The following is an 18,773-nucleotide window of genomic DNA, read 5'->3' as shown; positions in this document are numbered from 1 at the left end:
ACAAGTAAATTATTGGTAGCAATATTACTTACCTCTAAATCTTCAATCTTTGTCATGAAGTCCACAAAATCCACATCAAATTCTGTTTTTTGTGGATCAAGGATGTCATATGGTTTCTTTTGAACACTTCGGTAGATACTTTTGAATTCTACTGCCACATCTATCCCTTCGATGGCAGACAGGCTCAGGGTACAAAAAGTTTGTACTACAGTTAACATCTCTGTAATCTGAAATATAAACATTATATTCAGGCTTATAACATATTATTTGTTACTTCATCTATAAACTAAAACCTGAGTAAAAGAAAATAAACAATAACCACTTCTCTGCTACATTCAGAAATGTGTTGCTTCTGAGCTTCTAAGTCAAGTATCTTCAACAAAGCATAGCTAATTCCATTTTCACTACCAGTTCTCACCACAACCCAGCACAAGGTAAAAGAATCTTCATTTTTCTTGACGATAAAGCATTTCTTTTTTATATTTGACTGCTAGATTCAATAGGGTAATATGGAAAAAGAGTTAAAACATGACATACACATACTGATGGCACAAAGAGATCTCACAAAATAAAAAATTGCAGCCATACAGATTAGTATATATACTGCATAAGGAAAAACATCAAAGATTTACAGAATTCCTACCCTGTGATGACTGTCCCATTATCCTCTTATCTGTCATCTGACCTTATTCTGCACCAAGGAGCACCTATTATCTTTTCCAGGCAAACTCTATGAATGCTAGTTTAAAATCCTTTCATCAGGTTAGCAAGCTAAATGTTAAGACCACACCAAGTAGCAGAATCATCTGAAGAACTGTGTTTGGCAGTAACAGGAGTTTTTGATGCCTTAGGACACCATTCAGAAAAGCAAAAGTGCATTATTTTTCCATGTAATTTTAAACCTCCTAAAATAATGATCTAAATCTAGATCAATTAGGTCATGTCTTTCCACACTAACAGAGACAAACTGACAAATTCAGAAAGACATAGTGCAGTAATTGCCTAAAATATTGGGATTACTTTGTGCCAGTGCCTAGTTTATCTCAATAAAGAGTTAAAAACTCCTTCATAGGATGATTAAGAGCATGTATGTTGACAAGCATCTACCTTGAAAACTGTTCTTTGGAAAGGCCCCCCCTTCTCTACTGATAACAACAGGGCACTGTATACTCACTTTTTCTAATCTCCTACAAAAAGCTTCAGATTTTCCAAAAATATACATTTCTGATACATCAAATGCCTTTTCTCCTAGAGTTTCCCAAACCTCTTGCTTTGTTTCATGAAAGCATTTCTGATATTCTTTCAACAGAAACATGCAGTCCTAAAAAGTGAAGGGACAAATACTGTACTCATTATGCTACTCTTATGGGTAAGAGACTGGAGAACTCAAACCTACTGTCATTCCAAAGTGATTAATTGTCATTGAGTCTAGTTTCAGTCATCAGGTAGTAATGACTTACATGTAGTGGTTTTCTTCCAGTACATGTAGCAAATATTTACAACATATGAACACACAACAGTACAGTACAGTGAAAGACTGGGAAATGAGTCACCAAAAAAAGAACAGGAAAATTTTAGTTCATGTTAAAATACGGAGTGGTTTAGAGGCCAGCGAAGGTGATGACTCCTGCTCTACAGGAGACATTTGAATATTAACAAAAGCCATTAGTTTAATTAAGAATGGTCAGATTGTCCTCTGGATAAGGACAGAATTTGGCATAACAGGGTAGTCTGTCTGGAACTACCAGGGGACTTGGAGGAAATTGGTTATACAAAATAAAGTATGTTGACAAGTCTGAGTTAAAGTGAGATTGAAGAATAATACGTCTTTCTTAGTCACTTATTTACTTAAAATACTAAGACCTTATCAGATGTAAAAATAATGACCGGTGAGAAATGTAAGGTCTATAATCATTGGAATACAAAATCTTCTGTCAGTTCTTGGAAACCAGCAGATTTTAATCACAATATAGCAGCAGTAACCAGACTGTCTGCATATATAGATACATATAACAATTGGTTATGAATGACAGGGAATTAAAAAAGGTCCTCAATGAAAGGAATGTTCAGATCTTCAGGAATATACGAATACTAGAATGAAGACTGATCACCATGATTAGAAACTGGGCTTATAGTTCTCTCATAGAATAATGATGGTTTGTCAGCTGTAGAACAGCCACAGGATAACCTCAATTAAATAGATGAATTATTAGAATCATATCATCCTGTCAGTTCAGGAGAGACACATTCAATACATATACTTTTGTATTTCTGGACCTAATTTTTAAAGGACTATGAAATCGTATGTCTTTCTGGGTAAAACAGGAAGTCAGTAGCTGAGGTGTGATAAAGGAGAAGGTAGAAATCAAGTCAGCACTGGCAATCAGTAACCCACAGCTGGACATCTTTTACCATAGAATATTGCATGTGCTTAATTTGTTCTTAATATGTCACCACCAGCTGAAGAAGACTCTCATAGCACTGAACTTTCATGGTGTGCCAAGAAAATCTGGTATTGGAAGGAGCTATGGTAAGAAAGCAGGGGTCTATTCAAATACCAGGTTTCCCATGGTAGAGGAAGATGGTACCATATCAGATACTACCAAGAGGGAAGAATGTGGGTTATGCTGGATGACAAAATTCCGTGGTAGCACATACAGCAAAGATGCCATTTCCAAGATCAGCAATGGATCACTCTGATAAAGATGAGGGCATTCTAAGTTCAAATAACATCCATGGGCTAAAAAATGGAAAAACACTCAAAACCACCATAACATAAAACAATAAAGAGGTGCGAAGTACTTGATACATATTGATATGGACTTCCTTGTGCATATCAATAGGTTTGATAGGTAAATAATAAAATGCCACCATACAAACCTTAATTTTTCCAATGACTGTTGATGTCTCCTGCTCCCAGACAGGAGACAAGCCACCATCTGTAATATATGCTCTACATGTTGTGACGATTTGATTTGTAACCTGGTGCAGACAAATGAAAACAAGTAGGTCTCAATTTTATAAGGAAATTTACCTGTTTTGCAAAATCTAACAACATTTTGACAGCATGTATTAGTACTAGAGTTCAGATAAATTTCACCAGTGGGTATAACAGTGGTTAAATAGCATATATAACATACATGACACTTTATAAAAAGTCTTAAAACACTTCCAGAAGTGTATTTAAGTCCCAGGAAGTATTTGTAAGTACTATGAGTCCAGCAATACATATGCATAAACACAGAATGTCACCAACCATAACTCAAGAACAAATAGAAGTTATAGAACTCTAACTGTTCTACACTTAACGCTGCCATCTTTACACTTTGTAGTGTGTGCACCTTAAAGACTGCTGTTAAACAATTTTCTATTCTAGTAGTATGTCTTTACCTTGGTCTCCCATGGGTATGAAAAGGGGAGAACATACTTCTACTTCTCAACCACAATAATCCAAAGTTTGTAATGACAGAAAGAGAGGAGTGTGAGAGTGAATACAGATACAGAAAACACATCTTAGAGAACAGCTACTGGCAGCCAATATTTTTGTCTATTAAATAACATGCACAATTCGACACAGTTCTCCTGACACATGAAAGTACTGTAAGCAGGTCTTAAAAATCCTTAACTGAGTAGACTGAAAACTGCTGCACCAAAGGCAGCCTCACACTGTAACACAATGACTGGTGAAGCTGTAGGTAGGACCTCCAGTGTCACATCTGATGAGCTTTAAATGGAAGCAAACAGTAAAGGGGACCTTAAGCCAACAGAATAAAATATATCCTTTTCCCTGCTCTTTCTTAGCACAACTTCATGTAACCAGTTTATTATTAGCCCCTGTAGGGAAATGTTCAATCTCTTAGATCATTCAATAATAGACACTAGCAAGTGTCAATATGTATCAATACACAAACATATTTTTAAAAATTACATAACAGGCAATGTAAACATTGCTGCATAATCCATACCTAACATCTGATGTATGGAGAACAGCCCCAGCCCTGGATAAATATAGCCTCAAAAAAGTACATATTTCTTAATATCCTAGTTCAAACTGAATTGTAACAAAACTTTACACTAAAATCTGGGATGTTCTTATTCAAAAAGTGGTGTAATGAGGGTCTGCTGGGAACTTCCCCTATATGCTTACTGGAGGTGTGTATTTTAGTTATGAAGGGATTTCTTTGTTCTAAAACCATTACACAAACAATCCTCCCTTGCAGTGAATACCTGGATTCCGGAAAAAGACATTGGTATAATTACCCAGCTGGTCTTAATTTTCTGTTTAAGGTGGCAAAGTTTATGACCTAAGATTCAATTAACTTTTCAAGTTTGACTTGCTTCTGAAAACAGGAACCTTTTGTATTTCATACCTTTTGGAGGAATAGCCTAGTCAGACCAACAGCCATCTGCTTAATAGGTCTTCAAGGCAGATGATAAAATAATCTTTATGGATTCAGTAATTTATGAAACAGCAGATTAATTCACATCAGGAGATTAATCAAGAAGGTAAGAAAAAATTAATTTCACTGAACCAAGAATAACAACAAAGTTCCTTCCAGAAGACAAGACTCTAACCCAAGTTCAATCCTCCCCTGATCAACAGGCTTCTCTTCCTTTCCCATGCAGAAACCCCCTAATTATTACGATTTTTTTAAAAAGTCCTGATTTAAAAAAACTCATTTAAAGAAAATGAGGGTTTTTTCCTGAAAAAAACACCATCATTTTTATGATTAATACTATAGTGAATGTATTTACCTTTCTAAACAACGATGTCATTCTCTCAGAAGTATTATAGTATCTTGAAACACGGTGAATCATTTGTATAGCATTTATCAAGTTTGGTATTCCGTGTGTCATTGATACCTTAAAGTGGAGTTTTAAGAGAAATTTTACTTCCTATTCTTACCAGCTCTATTTCTGTTCTATTGACAAATTCTAAATTACACTTTCCCCTAAATCATAAGAACCAATTTCAAAATGCCATGGCATGTTACCAAAAGGTTTCTTGTAAAAAGAAAAAAATAAAAATAAAAGGTAATCATGCTCAATAATTTTTTAAACCTCAAGTAATAAAAACAATAAAATGCAGATGTTCTGGTTAAAAATCAGATTAAATATATTAACATGAATATTGTAATATGCTATTTTGATGATCAAAATCAAACATTGATTCAAAATGTATAGGTTGCATTTTTTGGCACAAAACCAAGTATTCTTCTGGCAGCTGACAATGGTTGTCTGTGATTAATACTTCTGTTCTTCAATACAGCTGTTAAATGTAGTCTATGAGATTACATTGTGGTAACAACATTACATCAAATGTTTCATTCAGACATTTCACAAAAATCATTAAATAAATGTCACAATGTTAATTTCATTAATGAGTCTCTAAATCATTCTATCATCACATGAAACATCTATATTTTTCACACATTTAAAGAAATCATTGATCATATCATTAAAATCAAACTATGGTATTACAAGCATTCTGCAATTCAATCAATTCCAAAGTATTTTGGAAAGAAAGAGTGGGAAAAAAGGTAAAAAAATGGTAATTCATCAACATTATCAACGTCTTATCAGAGTTGCAATTCAGAGCAACAAGAAAAAGTAATTCTGACTGTCAGCCCTCAACAACAAGTCAAGCTCCTGGAGTTAATTTTGGTCTGCAGACTCAAAGTGAACACACTAATATTGTGGAAAGACATAGCAGGCATTTGCATTTGGCAGGAGTGTGAAAGAAAGGCTATGTGGTATAAAACCAAACCGCAGTGTCCACATTTTGTTCATTACTATCACCACCCCCAAAATGGAATCAGGAGATTCTGAGTCTACTGGTTTTCTTTTTAATCCTTGACAAAAAATAAAACCCTGAATACTGGCTGTCTACAGATTTCTCTGATTCTAAGTCCAGAGTTAAACACCTAGTTCATAACCAACCTCAGCTACAAATGTGACTGTGCAATACTGCATGTACTAAATGCCACATTAAATATCATATTACACCTGCATGTACATCTTTCTTGATCCACTAATACTTAAAATACTTTTCAATATCAGATATTAAATTCAACTCAATCCAGAATGTAGTTCTTTTTTAAAAGAGGTTATATTTAACTTGGATGTAATTATTTTAAAGCTGCATACCATAGAAAATCCCACCTAAATTATCTTCATCTGTGTAACAGTGCTCCAAGTGAGTAAACAGAAATTCAGATGTATCCAAATTATTTCAGATTAAACAAAGAACTATACTTAACTATCCTGTATTAGTAAAATGATGAACTATTTAAAGACAGATGACTGTCTGTCTTTAAGATAAAAGAATTTTTCTTCACAGCTCCTCTGAAGCAGCTCATCATTATGTCCTGGTACCTGGCACCCTCTAGTGATACTCCGAAGAGCTGAAGATGTTATCATACTCTTCTACTATTCCATGCAGTATCAGCTCTAGGTCATAAATTATCAGTGTCTTTTCACTTCCCCTCAGTTAAAACTTTGTAGTAGGATCCTAAGCTGCCAGAAATTCAAAAGAAATGCAACACCTCCTGACAAAGAACAGGAAGCATATAGGACCAATACATGGAGGACTTAAAACCAGAACAAACAATTTTCCCCACAGTATTTCCTCCTATCACCCTATTTTGCAACAAACATTTGAAACATGTACCTGTTATAATAAGTAATAGTTAATATATGTAATAACTGGTACCAACTTGAACTAGGGCTGACTAATGTACATGGACAACAAATTATTTAAATTCTGACTGGCTAGTACTTCTGCAAATAGAAACAGCTAATACTGTTTTCAAAAGCAAAATATTATATTATCTATTTAGGACCTCATTAGGTTTCATTTTCTCTATATAACAGATTTTTTGGTACTTTGGTTACAGCTGTGTGACTATTTTTTGACACATGGAATCTTCAATGAAAGACATATTTTAAGATTCTTGCACTATAAAATATGTACCTGTTTCAGCTCATTTTCAAAATAATATTGGCAGCAGGACTGACTTACTAGGCAATCACATGTATTTATGTTTATTGATAAAATACATATTTTAAAATATTATGTTTTATGTAATATAATAAACTAATGCTTTAACATCTAGCTTGACAGGCATTTAGAAAAAAAATCAGAAAAATTACAAAAATAGAAAAGTAAACTAGAAAAACTTACTCTTAGGCAATACAAAAAGGCTTTCTTTCACTCTGGGCATTCTGTGTAAAGGAATACTTACAACATCATAGTTATGAAGTGGCTGACAAACTTTTGCAAGTGTGCATAAGTATTTCACATTATCTTTTGCTTCATTCGCTGCATCTGTGATTCTGGCATCTAACTCCTGCCACATCTAGGGAGAAAACAGTACTGTTAAAAACTTCATACATAGTAAACAATTTCTGATTTGCCAGAAGTAAATCTTAGGAAATGAGTTTTTAAAAGGCATTGTCAAAGCAGGTAATAAAACTTAAGCATTTTTGATAATTTTTGTCTGTCTCTCTAAAAATGTCTTGTTCTTTCTCTTAATATATTAAGCGTAACAGCACCATACCTATTTTCCTCTCAATTCTCCTCAGAAAATCTCTTAGATGCAATGAAACAAAATAAATAACAGAAGCTTTGTCTAGCATAGTAAAAAACAACATAAAAAAGGAAAAATAATTACCCTTAGTAGTTTAGAATGTCCAACATTCAGAAAATTAATGACAGCTTTGCAGTTTGGTCTCTTGATCTGCTCAATAATAAAATTCAGTTTAGCAGACATACATTTCCAATGCTGTAGTTCAGTCAGTGGACCTGAATCATCAGCTTCTTTCCTCACCTGCTTACTCTCAATCAGAGCCTGCAACCAATTTGAAAAAAACAAAACCAAATGTCTACTATAAAGAATAGACAAATCATTATAAGGAAGAGGAGAAACACTCTGAGGATACTAACTTAAAAAGGCACAAGCCTGCAGTTTATGACACGTGAAAACAGTTCAGATTTGGAAAAGAATGCTAAGTCTGAATTGTACTTAATCATATTCTTAAATGGAAATTAATGCAGTTAATACATCTGTTCAACTGCTCTCATAAGCTGTGTGAATCTCAGCATGCACTCATATTTTTTTCTTTAATCAGAATTTATGAATTGAAATACACCAAATGTAACTTCATTTGTAAAAAACTTGAAGAACTATTTTAATAAAAACATTAAATATCAGGCATAAAGTCATAAACATACTCATTTGTATGTTGACAAATATTCAATCAGCTCTTTTTACATGTCTTTTATATTTTCATTCTTGTGAGCTAAACACACTAAACATGGTATGACTTTATCAGTAGAGCATGTCCCAGTTTACACAGATTCTGTATTTTGACAAAGGGTTCTGTGCTTTATCACGGAAGCCTCAGACACTAGTTTGTTGGATAACTGAGACCTTATCATGTAAGATTTACACAGGATAAAAAAATGCCATACCAGCCCTGGTCAAAGACCTTTCAAAGAGTAGTATCTCATACCATGACCGGCAGCAGAAACTTAACGGATGTAATGTGTAGAGTATACCTAACTGTACATATATGTGGTCCCCCTCAGTGTTATTACTCCTGCATCCATCTGTTCTCACCTTCTTAATGTTTGTGTATTAACTGTTCAGAAACACTTGTTCTTGCTAGACTGAAAGTTCCTTCGGATAAAGACTAACCACTTCACTTGTGCGTAGAAGTGAAGTACTTGTATTATGCAGGAGGAGATGCAGCTGAAGCCTTCAGCTAACTTCAGGCAAGTCTCATATATAATTTATACATATCCAGCCATATTCATGCTGGATTGATATGTTAAAACAATAGTTTACCTGTTCAATCTGTCTATACCATATCATAAGTACTTCCTCTAGCTGGTGAATCATGTCAGGATTATCAGCTGCTGCAGTTACTTTCTCAAAGGACTGAAGTATAGAAAAATCAATGTAATCTATTTTTTTCAACTCAACAGTTCCTTCAATGCTTATTGCAGCCCCTGAAAAAAAAAAAACAAACAACAAAACAACCCCTGTAAAAAAAAACACAATACAGCACCAATTAAGACTTTAAAATCAATTTCTAACAGTGTAAGCAATTTAAATTTGGGAATATGTGTCTGTAATCAATGCTGTTTCAATGTAATAGCCATTTTACTGCACTCATATAAAGCAGAAAATTCTTATTTTAAATAGTGTTCCTCCTTAAGAAAATACTCTAGTAGTATGTTACTTTTAAGTAACTTTTAAGTAAAAAATCGACCCAAGTATTTATTATGCAAGTGATTGATGATTTTATTTTTCCTTGCTTATGTGATACTTAAGTAGAATTCTTCTAGTTTGATTGCTTCCTAAATGCAATGCTTACCTTCTAAAAATGAAAGGTATCTGTTAATTGTTTCCACCAAACTCCTTTTGTCTTTTGTATCTTGTTTGGTCTGCCTTAAAGCACCCCAATTATTTGTTGTGAGGATAGCAGGGAGAAAAATCTTTTCTATCATATTCCTAACACCACGTAGGAGTCCTTCAGTGGCATCCAAAACACCAAAGAATATATCCTGCATCATAACAGAATGATTGTCAGTAATGCAGTAGCTCAGACTGGAAACAGTATTATAAAATCAGTGTATTTTTTTTACAAAGGCATTCCAATATGCCACTGAAAACCTTAATTTCAGGAGACAAAATCTTTATAAAATACTGATACCTACAACATGACAATAAGATACTGCTTCCAATAAAAAGGGAAATCAACAATGATTGAACAGAGTTTTAAAAGGCTGCCATGTTATATTTTTGTAATTTCAGTTATTTCCCTATCATATAGAAAGTTTGGAAATTTTTAAATAGTACAGAGCAATTAAAAATATTCTAAATGTGCCCATCTACAATTAGGTACTATCTAATGATATGTGAATAGCAAAAATGTTCTGAATGTCCATATCTGAAATTACATTAGAAGCAGTTATTTGACTGAACGTACATTACTTTGGTTCAGATGAAATTTCTGTCTGCTCTCCAAAACTAAACATTACAAGTTCTGACCATTTCTAATATTCCAATATTATAAATATCCTTCAAATGTGCAAATATTAACAGACTTCATGTAACAAACTTCCTTGAACATAGATTTCCTTTTCTCATCACTTCAGTAAGGAATTTGATGCAAAGGCAATATTTATGACCAATATTAAGACTCTTGATAAAGACAGATCTTATATCTTCTGATAGTGCTTTTCCTCCCTTCAGCTTTTTAGCTCTCAAAAGCAATAACACATTTTAATATAAAATAAAAAGTATATAAATTAATAGTAGATTTTCTGTCTGAAGAATTGGAAGTCATATTAATTAGAAGATACATATGCAGCTCTGATTCTTACCAATTTACAGTCCCTTGAGCACTGCCCGAATATTACGACATGTAGCTATAAACAAGAATGAAGCTCACGCTTACCTAAGGATTTGTCTTATAAAGCAGAAAAATTCATGCTACATAATTTGCATAGGATAAACGCGTATTTCACACATTCAAAGACAGGTAAAAGAGAAAGGTATGAGTAAATTTTTCATCTGCTGGTATTTGCAACAGCCTTCTCAGCAAGGCCTTCTAGTTCAGAGATTTTTATCACATCTAAAATTTAATTAGTGGCTTTAACCTCTTCAAAACCAGCAAGGAGAATGAGAAATTTATCTAAATTCTGCCTTATTTAACAAGAGTCCTATAAGACACTGAATCCAAAGATATCCTGAGTGTTCGATGAAGTAATACAGCTATTCACTGTCTACCCAAAACAGAGCAAAGAACATGCTAAGAGCTTAACATTCAAAAACACAGTTACCAGTAACTTCGTGACAATAGTGAAACAAATAATGAAACAAAAATAGCTACTTTTAAAGTTTTTAGGTTTTAAAATATATGAGAGAATACCTCATGTATAGATTTTGCATTTATACGTCTGTCATTCTTACAACGAACAAAATGTAAGCATAGTCCTACAAATTTGCCTGGTGTGTTGTCCACATACAATCGCATCATTTTACTTCCTTTTTCAACTCCTGGAATTGTCCGACCACACTCTGAAAAGAATTTCACAGGTGTCACTTCTTTAAATCAGTATAGTCAAATAAAATGCAGCACAGAAATAATCTCTTTTCTTCTTTTGTGTGTAAGATTACCAAAATCAGCAGAATTCATGGTTGTAATTAACCACGATTAAAGATCTACACTAAACATATGTCTTACAAATCAATACTGGTGCATTGTACTGCACTTAAAAAGGAATTTGCTCACGCTTGTGATTCTGGGTTAATTTGCTGGTGACTGAGGTACTTTGTTTATTCAGATTCACACTATCACACAATGTCATGTGTAAGTCAGAAAATAGAGAATATGAGGTACTCTCAGGTCCTCTGTGGATACCTTTTCCTGGTGCTTCTCCTTCCTGATAGAAAACTTTCAGACTTTTACTTCCCCCTTTGGCAAAAAAAGAATCAAAGGCTTCCAACTGTTAAATCAAAAAGTGAATACTTGTTACTCAAAATATATTTATGTGCCTTTAAGACATGCAAAATAATTTGACCAACCATGCCACTGTTGAAAGTTTTGGTGGCCTGTAATGTTTATCCTCAAATATTGTGAGGAGTTACAAAACAACGTAACAGATTTTTCAAATAGTGCCTTCAATTACTGAACCTGCACACGCAAATGACCTAGCTCCTGATAACTGTATATCAAATGTTTATAGTCTTGTCCAGTAATGCAGAGACAATGGAAGATATTCTATCACTCACAGACATCTGTAAGTTCAAAGTATCAACTGGAAGTAACTGGTCATAAGAGACTTAGAAACATACACAGCAGATTTGCATGTCTTGACATACCCTGCTGTTGCTACTCTACCCCTGATAATTTGTAAAAGACAAGTAACATAACACATGAGGATTTTATTTTGGAGACATGAATTGGCCACATTGGCTCCAAAATCTTTTAATGATGACAAAGATTTTGCTGACTTCTGGAAGGACAATGAGATCATATCTGAGGGAGACCATGCTGCCCCATAATTAGCTTGGTGTACCCATCCATAAACTGGTCACCCTAAAACACTACAGGTCTCTAGATGGTCATTTTGATTTTGTTATTTTATACAAATTACTTTGGATAGCAAGGATGCAAAGCTTTGAAACAAATGCAGCTTGTGTACAGATTATCATTCTGAAGAATTTGCCTGAAATTATCACTAGGGATTCTAAAATCTGAATTTTTCAAACGACCCTGGGAAACTTGCATGTCTTGGTAAAGCCAGGGTATGTGACTTAGGAGGAAGTGAACAATGCTCTGAAAAGCACTGAAAGGTTTGGAGGAGATCAGAAGGTACCGATCTCATCAAAATCCAGCTTCTTTCACAATCTCTGTAGTTATCTGCAAGGAAGAGTGACTCAACAATATGTTACTGGGCATTCAAACTGTCCAACTTCTCAGCTTCAGTAGTGAGACCTCCTGTTTCCTCTCAATCAAAAAAAAGTCAGAAATTCAGGTAGCAAGTTTGTTTGGAGATGCGTAAGCTGTTTCAGCACAAAGCATACACCTCTAGATGTGGTACATTTCTTATGAGCATGACCTTTTCCCCCATATAAACAAATACAAAATCTGAATCAGAATGGTGATAGGAAAATGAGTGACACCCAGTAGGACAGAATTTAAACCCACTCTTCTGAGAAGACAATATTGTGCAAAAATAAAAGAAATGAAAGCAAGCTAGCTCTAGAAATGCATGCTGCGCTTTTACTTTGGTTAATAGGCACTAGTGAGTAACAGGGTTAAAACTGAGAAAAATACAGAAAAAATCCCCCCCCAAAATAGTGAAAGAAAAGTTAGTAAGGTACTGAAAGGACAGTGACAAAAATCAGAAGAAGATTCACTACTAGAAAAAGCACTCCAGCTTGAAAGGAAGAGAAAAGCGAACAGTAACTTTAGGGCTTGCATGCCTTTACACAGGAAGTGGGATGGGAGCTGTCCCTGTGGCTGCTGCTTCTGCACACAGCTTCTGGTTCAAGTCCATGTGGTACAAACACTCACTGTGCAAATCCATATATAGGCTAATGCTTTAAAGGGTAAAAATTAACTCACGTATGTCAGAGACATGTACGTATATCAGAATTTACTTAGGACAAATTTGTTAAAGAACAATGTTGACATAGTCCCAGACACCTAAACTGTTTATGAATAAACTAAAACGGGCACCTTTCCAACCATAAAAAATGTTCAGATGGTCCTGGTGACAGCAAAAAAAACAACCCACCCAAAACCAAAGCAAAACTAAAACCCAAAAAGCCTAAAAACCCAAAGGTTCTGAATTAGTCAAACTCAGTGTAGAACAGCAGTTTTACATGAAGTCAGGAACATCTAACAGTATATACCATCTAGAAATTGTAAAAAATAAAAGAAATGTTAGTTGATTGACAACACTTAAAGCACCTCTGTGTGTGTAAGCATAAGACAAACCAGGGCTGTTTAAGTACACTTTATGATATATAAATATCAGTAATCAAACAATAAACAGCATATTTGGATTGGGACTAAATCTGGCTTGTAACTGAAGAGCTGAAGTTCTAACAATTGATTTGTTTGATCAAAGGAGACAATATCTGGCTGAGTTTTTAATGCTAAGTTCAATTTTTCTAACAGACAAAAACAGCATCATGCAATCAGAGAAGGCCAGTGCTGAATCTTTTCACATACAGCCATACCAAGTTTTGATACTCTGCTAAAAGAAAAGTTTGGCTGGTTGCTCCTGTTTGTTCAATCTCTTTGAAATACTATGAAAGATACACAGAAATGACTGAACTTTCAGAAGTTCCACAGGTCTGGGATCTACTCACTCTACACTTTATCCCATCTTTTAAACATTCAAAAACAAAGCAAGCACACAAAACTGGAAAGTATTTAATGGGTCTTTCCAAATGTAATTACAGTAATTAAATGGTGCAGGATTAATCTTCCCTCATTACTAAAATAACACTCTTAATTTTCAAAATATTCCTATGAAGTTACACATATTTTTTGCAGAATCTTTGGCATTTCAGTAACAACTTGTTTAGCAAATAAAAACAATCATCTTTAGAATATAATAATGTCAGTCTGAGATGGATGAAACTTTTGGAACTGGTGGATGTGACAAGAATCTCTTGGGTCCAAATAACAACAGTAATTATAACTTCCCTGAGGTGAGAAAGATGAAAAAGCCACAATCAAAAAGCTTGGGAATATTTTCAAATCTGCCAGGAAACTAAAGAGAATGATTAAGTCAGATATCATTTTAGATGAGTTGTATGCCTTATTAATCAGATTTTCTGGCAGAAGCAATCAAAATGATGAATAACACTTCATATCAAAGGGGCAATCTGCTACATATTTTGACTAATAATTGAAATCAACAAACATACAGAACAGACTCACCGAAGGGGCATCCAAAATCATTTCTTCCACAGTTATTAAGTCTAAACCTAGACTAACACTGAGAACTTCAAATATGTATTTATATGAAGCATCAACTTTTGCTCTTCGATATTCTCTTGCTTCTTTGTATCGAGCCTAAAACATCAAACATGCTTTTCAAACTAAAAATATACCAAGTGATCACAAGAATAACCTGCTACTTAACTTGCAACTAATGCTGAAATCTACTGTCTTGTACTATAAGACTACATAACTGCCCTGCTGTTTAAAAGGACCTCAATTTTCGGAAGCTGACAGAAGAACAAATTATTAAGAATTATTATAAAACATAAAGTTGCGGATATGTCAAGGAAAAGCAAACATTAAATTTATTACACCTAGAATTTAAGATATTTGTGTGCCACACTAACGTTTTACTTTTCATAATCAGTATTTCAATTTATTATATTAATACTGAAAGGTCACAACATTAAATTTAAAACTGAAGTAGCTAGAGTGGGTAAATATTTGCACAAACTAAGATGAGTACAGCTTTGCTTCAGTGTAAATTATCCAGTTAATATCGCCTGCTTCCTTCCTCTACTACTTTAAAATAAAACATTAAAATACTGCAAACATTGAAAACAAACACTCAGTCACTTTCTACCAGGAATAATTCAATAAATACCCTGAGTTTAAACTAAAAGGAAAGGGGAAAAAAAAGAAAGGAAAAAGAAAGAATTAATATAACCTTGATTTAATCATGTGAGAAATGAAAAAGAAATCTATTTCAAGAACTAAGGTTGAATACTAAACCTGTTTTTCTTTTAAAATTTCTTGCAAGGCCAGGACTCCACTAGTGCTCCGGCAAAACTTAGACAACCTTTGGCTTGCAATAGAAAAAGACTCTTGCGAAGAGGACAAGCTTGCTATTTGTGGAGCAGGGCAAACAGATTTGGCTACAGCATCTTCTGGTGTTACAGGAGCAGGCACTGAACTCTCTGCAGTAAGATTAGGCCCAGCACTATTTGTGGCAGCAAGACCGGGCCCAGCATCTTCTCCAGTGTTTGAACTTTCTTTATTATTTTTTTGTATTCCCTCCATTCTAAAATCTGGAAAAAAAAATAATTGTGATTGTAAGAATCCAGTTTGTTCAAGTCTACCTTTTCAAAAAGATTGGAAGGAAGAGCAAGGTAGGGAATAAAACCACAAAACCCAAGAGCATCTCAAAATTAACTTCCTATGTATATAAATATACATAGTCTCTTCAGGTCCTCTTCAGATTTTTAGGGCAAGAGACATTTATATACATTTTATGGTAGCCTACAAATGTCTGAAGATGATTACAGAAAGATTTTTTAAAAATAATATACCATGCATTTATATTTTGTGGAGTGAACACCTTTCTATATAACAAATTTTTTGAAATATAAATAATTTCACTGAATTTATGATTACTGAGAAATATAAATAGTTTAGAATATAAATGATTCATTTAAATTTTAGTTTGCAAAATATATACACATATTCAACAAGTGACATTACAAAAAGACTTGATACACTTCCATACCAGGTGTCAAAGCATTGCTCACATAAGCACTTACACATGATTTTTATCAAAATGCCTCACCATGCATAATATTCTCAACATTGTAAGTTTTGCAGAAGTAATGCAAGATTGAGGGTGCTTGGTAGTGTTTTTCAGTAGAAAACCTTTACTTTAGCATCAGTCATCCTCAGCATAATAAAAGAGTTAGACTTTCTCTTAATTCTGTGCCTAAGCCCTACAACACTGCAGTTCACAGGGAATGGATGCCATTCTTCAACAGCAGAAAACAATTTCTCAGTCCATCTCCTGTGGCCAGGGACCAGCAGGTTAATCATTGTAGATGGCGGTTTCTAAAATGGAGGAAAACGAAGTAAATTCACAGCTGACTGCTAGGCAGTATGCTGTTATGCAAAGGTGAGTCCTTCTATTTTCTTTCCCTTTGTACTCCACTAGAACATAAGCCTAGGCAAAATTTAGTCTCTGAAACCCAAGCCCATAATTCAGGGCTACAAAGAAGCTTCAAAATCCTCTCTCCATGTTTCCTATTATGGGGCATATTCATCCCCTTGCATTTGCTGGCTGCCATCAGTCCCACTCAATAGATCTTATCAGTCATAAAAATATACAGAAAATCGAACATTTTATTCAACGTGCTCAAATCTACACATGGATTGAGCAACTAGTTTTAAGGTGCTGTAACCATCAGTAAAGCTATATCTAAAGTCCTTACCGTGTGTCTAGTTTTTCTTTTAAAAATAACTTGTTCAGTTTCACAGGGATGTTATAATAGAGAAACATTTTTTAAAACGAATGTTAAGATATGCCATTAAGGTCATACCTAGTATAACAGAAAGAACCAGAAGTATGGAAATTGCTATTCTACTCAGAGTATCATTAACATAACAATTAAAACAACCACCAAGAACTACTTAGTAGTTCTTATGATACTTTAGGGCAGCCAACCATTATTTGCCTTGTTCAGGAAAAAGAAAATCAGGAGTGAGGCTAACATGAAAAGCAACACCTGGGTGCTCCAGTACTAGCTCCCTATTTTTGACCATGATTAGCAAAATAGCCACTGTTATATGGACTTTGGCATACAATCATGTTGCAGAAAATATTCACTTCTTTCTTGCATTAAAAACACCAAAAAAAACCCAACTTAGGAAAGCAGGGAAGAAAAAAGGGAAAATGTAAAATCTAAATTAATTCTTTTCCTTCATGTTTAATCTGACTTGGCTGGTCATATATAAGGTCAACATGGTGCTTTCCTCCTTGACACTCACTCAGGTGGAACAGGTTGGATGTTAATTTCCTAGCCTTTTAACTGCTGTCTTCAAGTTGATACCTTCCCCTGAAGGCCAAGATGAGAGGGGTGGGGGTCTCACAGCTTTCTTTAAAAACAGAGTAGATTGTGTGCTGGAATTCTCCCTGAACTCTCCAAATGCCTGCACTCAAGACACCTGGTGGGTCAGCTGAGGTTTTCACCTCTTCAAAAACCATCATGAACTCCACCTAGCTACCTATCCCAATCCTAGCAGCAAACGTGCTTTTACGTTAAAAATTTTTCCTCCCCTCCAGGGTGCCCTACACCCTGTCTACGGGACCTGTTCATGCAAGAAAAGCGAGTCTGGTTTCCAGCACATGACTTAGAAGGCAAGATGAGGTGAGGGAGGGAAGAAAAAGCCGTGGATTCCCGAGCACAGAGCATGAGTGACACTGACGTTTGGCTCTCTTCTGAAAAGCTGACGTGCCTTAACCGGCACCGCTGCTTTGGCAGAGCGATGCAGGCGAAGAGCCTCACCGACCTGGCTGCAGCTACACCTCACAACGCGGGGCAGGGGAACGGCCGCTGCCCCCTCAGAGGGCCGAGCGAGCGTTGCCTACGGCCGCGGCGGCGCGATCCCTCCGCGCCGCCCCCCCGCCCCCGCGCGCCGCCTCGGCCCCGGGGCTACACAGCGCGGCGGAGGGCGACGGCCGCGTGCGAAGGGTGAGCTGTCCGCGGGGCCGTGACTGCCGCGGCCCGGCTCGCGCCCGGGAGCCGCAGATACGGAGGCGCCGCTGCGGCTTCACCACGGTTCGGTCCCCAGAAGCTGAACCGTGATTCTGTCGTAAAGATTGTGCTGGCGACCCAAGAGCTGTGTGCAGCGACACGCATGGCTTGATACCATAAACTGCCTGGCGCGGGGCTTCGTTTTAAGCCATAGAATCATTTAGGTTGGAAAAGACCTTCGAGATCATCAAGTCCGACCATTAACCCAGGGCTGCCAAGGCCACCACTAAACCATGTCCCTAAGCATTGCATCTGTGTGGTTTTTAGTCACCTCCAGGGATGGTGATTCCACCACCTCCCTGGGCAGCCTGTTCCAATGCTTCACCACCCTTTCAGTGAAGAATTTTTTCCAAATATCCCATCTAAACCTCCCTTGGCATAACATAAGGCTGTTTCCTCTTGTCCTGTCCCTCATTACCTGGGAGAAGGAACCGACCCCCCTGCCCACAGCCCCTGCCCGGGAGCTGCAGAGAGCGATAAGGTCCCCCCTGAGCTGCCCCCTCTCCAGGCCAACCCCCCCCAGGTCCCTCAGCCACCCCGCGTGAGCCTGGTGCTCCAGCCCCGTCCCCAGCCCCTGCCCGGCTCTGGACACGCTCCAGCCCCCCAGCGTCCCCCCTGCAGTGAGGGGCCCAAACCCAGCCCAGGGTGCGAGGTGCGGCCTCACCAGGGCCGAGCACGGGGACGGTCACTGCCCTGGCCCTGCTGGCCACACAGTCTGTG

General features: G+C 36.3%; 1 protein-coding gene across 1 annotated transcript in view; it reads right to left on the bottom strand.

Annotated features, from left to right (window-relative positions):
- DNAH8 (dynein axonemal heavy chain 8) overlaps positions 1-11,064 on the bottom strand; it is a 137,220-nt gene extending 126,156 nt beyond the window's left edge. The window contains 9 exon segments of the mRNA XM_037405841.1: positions 33-227; positions 1,175-1,321; positions 2,881-2,982; positions 4,756-4,863; positions 7,245-7,358; positions 7,674-7,850; positions 8,850-9,013; positions 9,382-9,571; positions 10,942-11,064. Coding sequence (XP_037261738.1) covers positions 33-227; positions 1,175-1,321; positions 2,881-2,982; positions 4,756-4,863; positions 7,245-7,358; positions 7,674-7,850; positions 8,850-9,013; positions 9,382-9,571; positions 10,942-11,049 — 1,305 coding nt within the window. The 5' untranslated portion in view covers positions 11,050-11,064.
- Positions 11,065-18,773: the final 7,709 nt, after the last annotated feature.

The sequence above is a fragment of the Falco rusticolus genome, chromosome 12 (genome assembly GCF_015220075.1).
Source record: "Falco rusticolus isolate bFalRus1 chromosome 12, bFalRus1.pri, whole genome shotgun sequence".
NCBI classification, from domain to species: Eukaryota; Metazoa; Chordata; class Aves; order Falconiformes; family Falconidae; genus Falco; species Falco rusticolus.
This window is presented reverse-complemented; position numbering and strand designations above follow the sequence as displayed.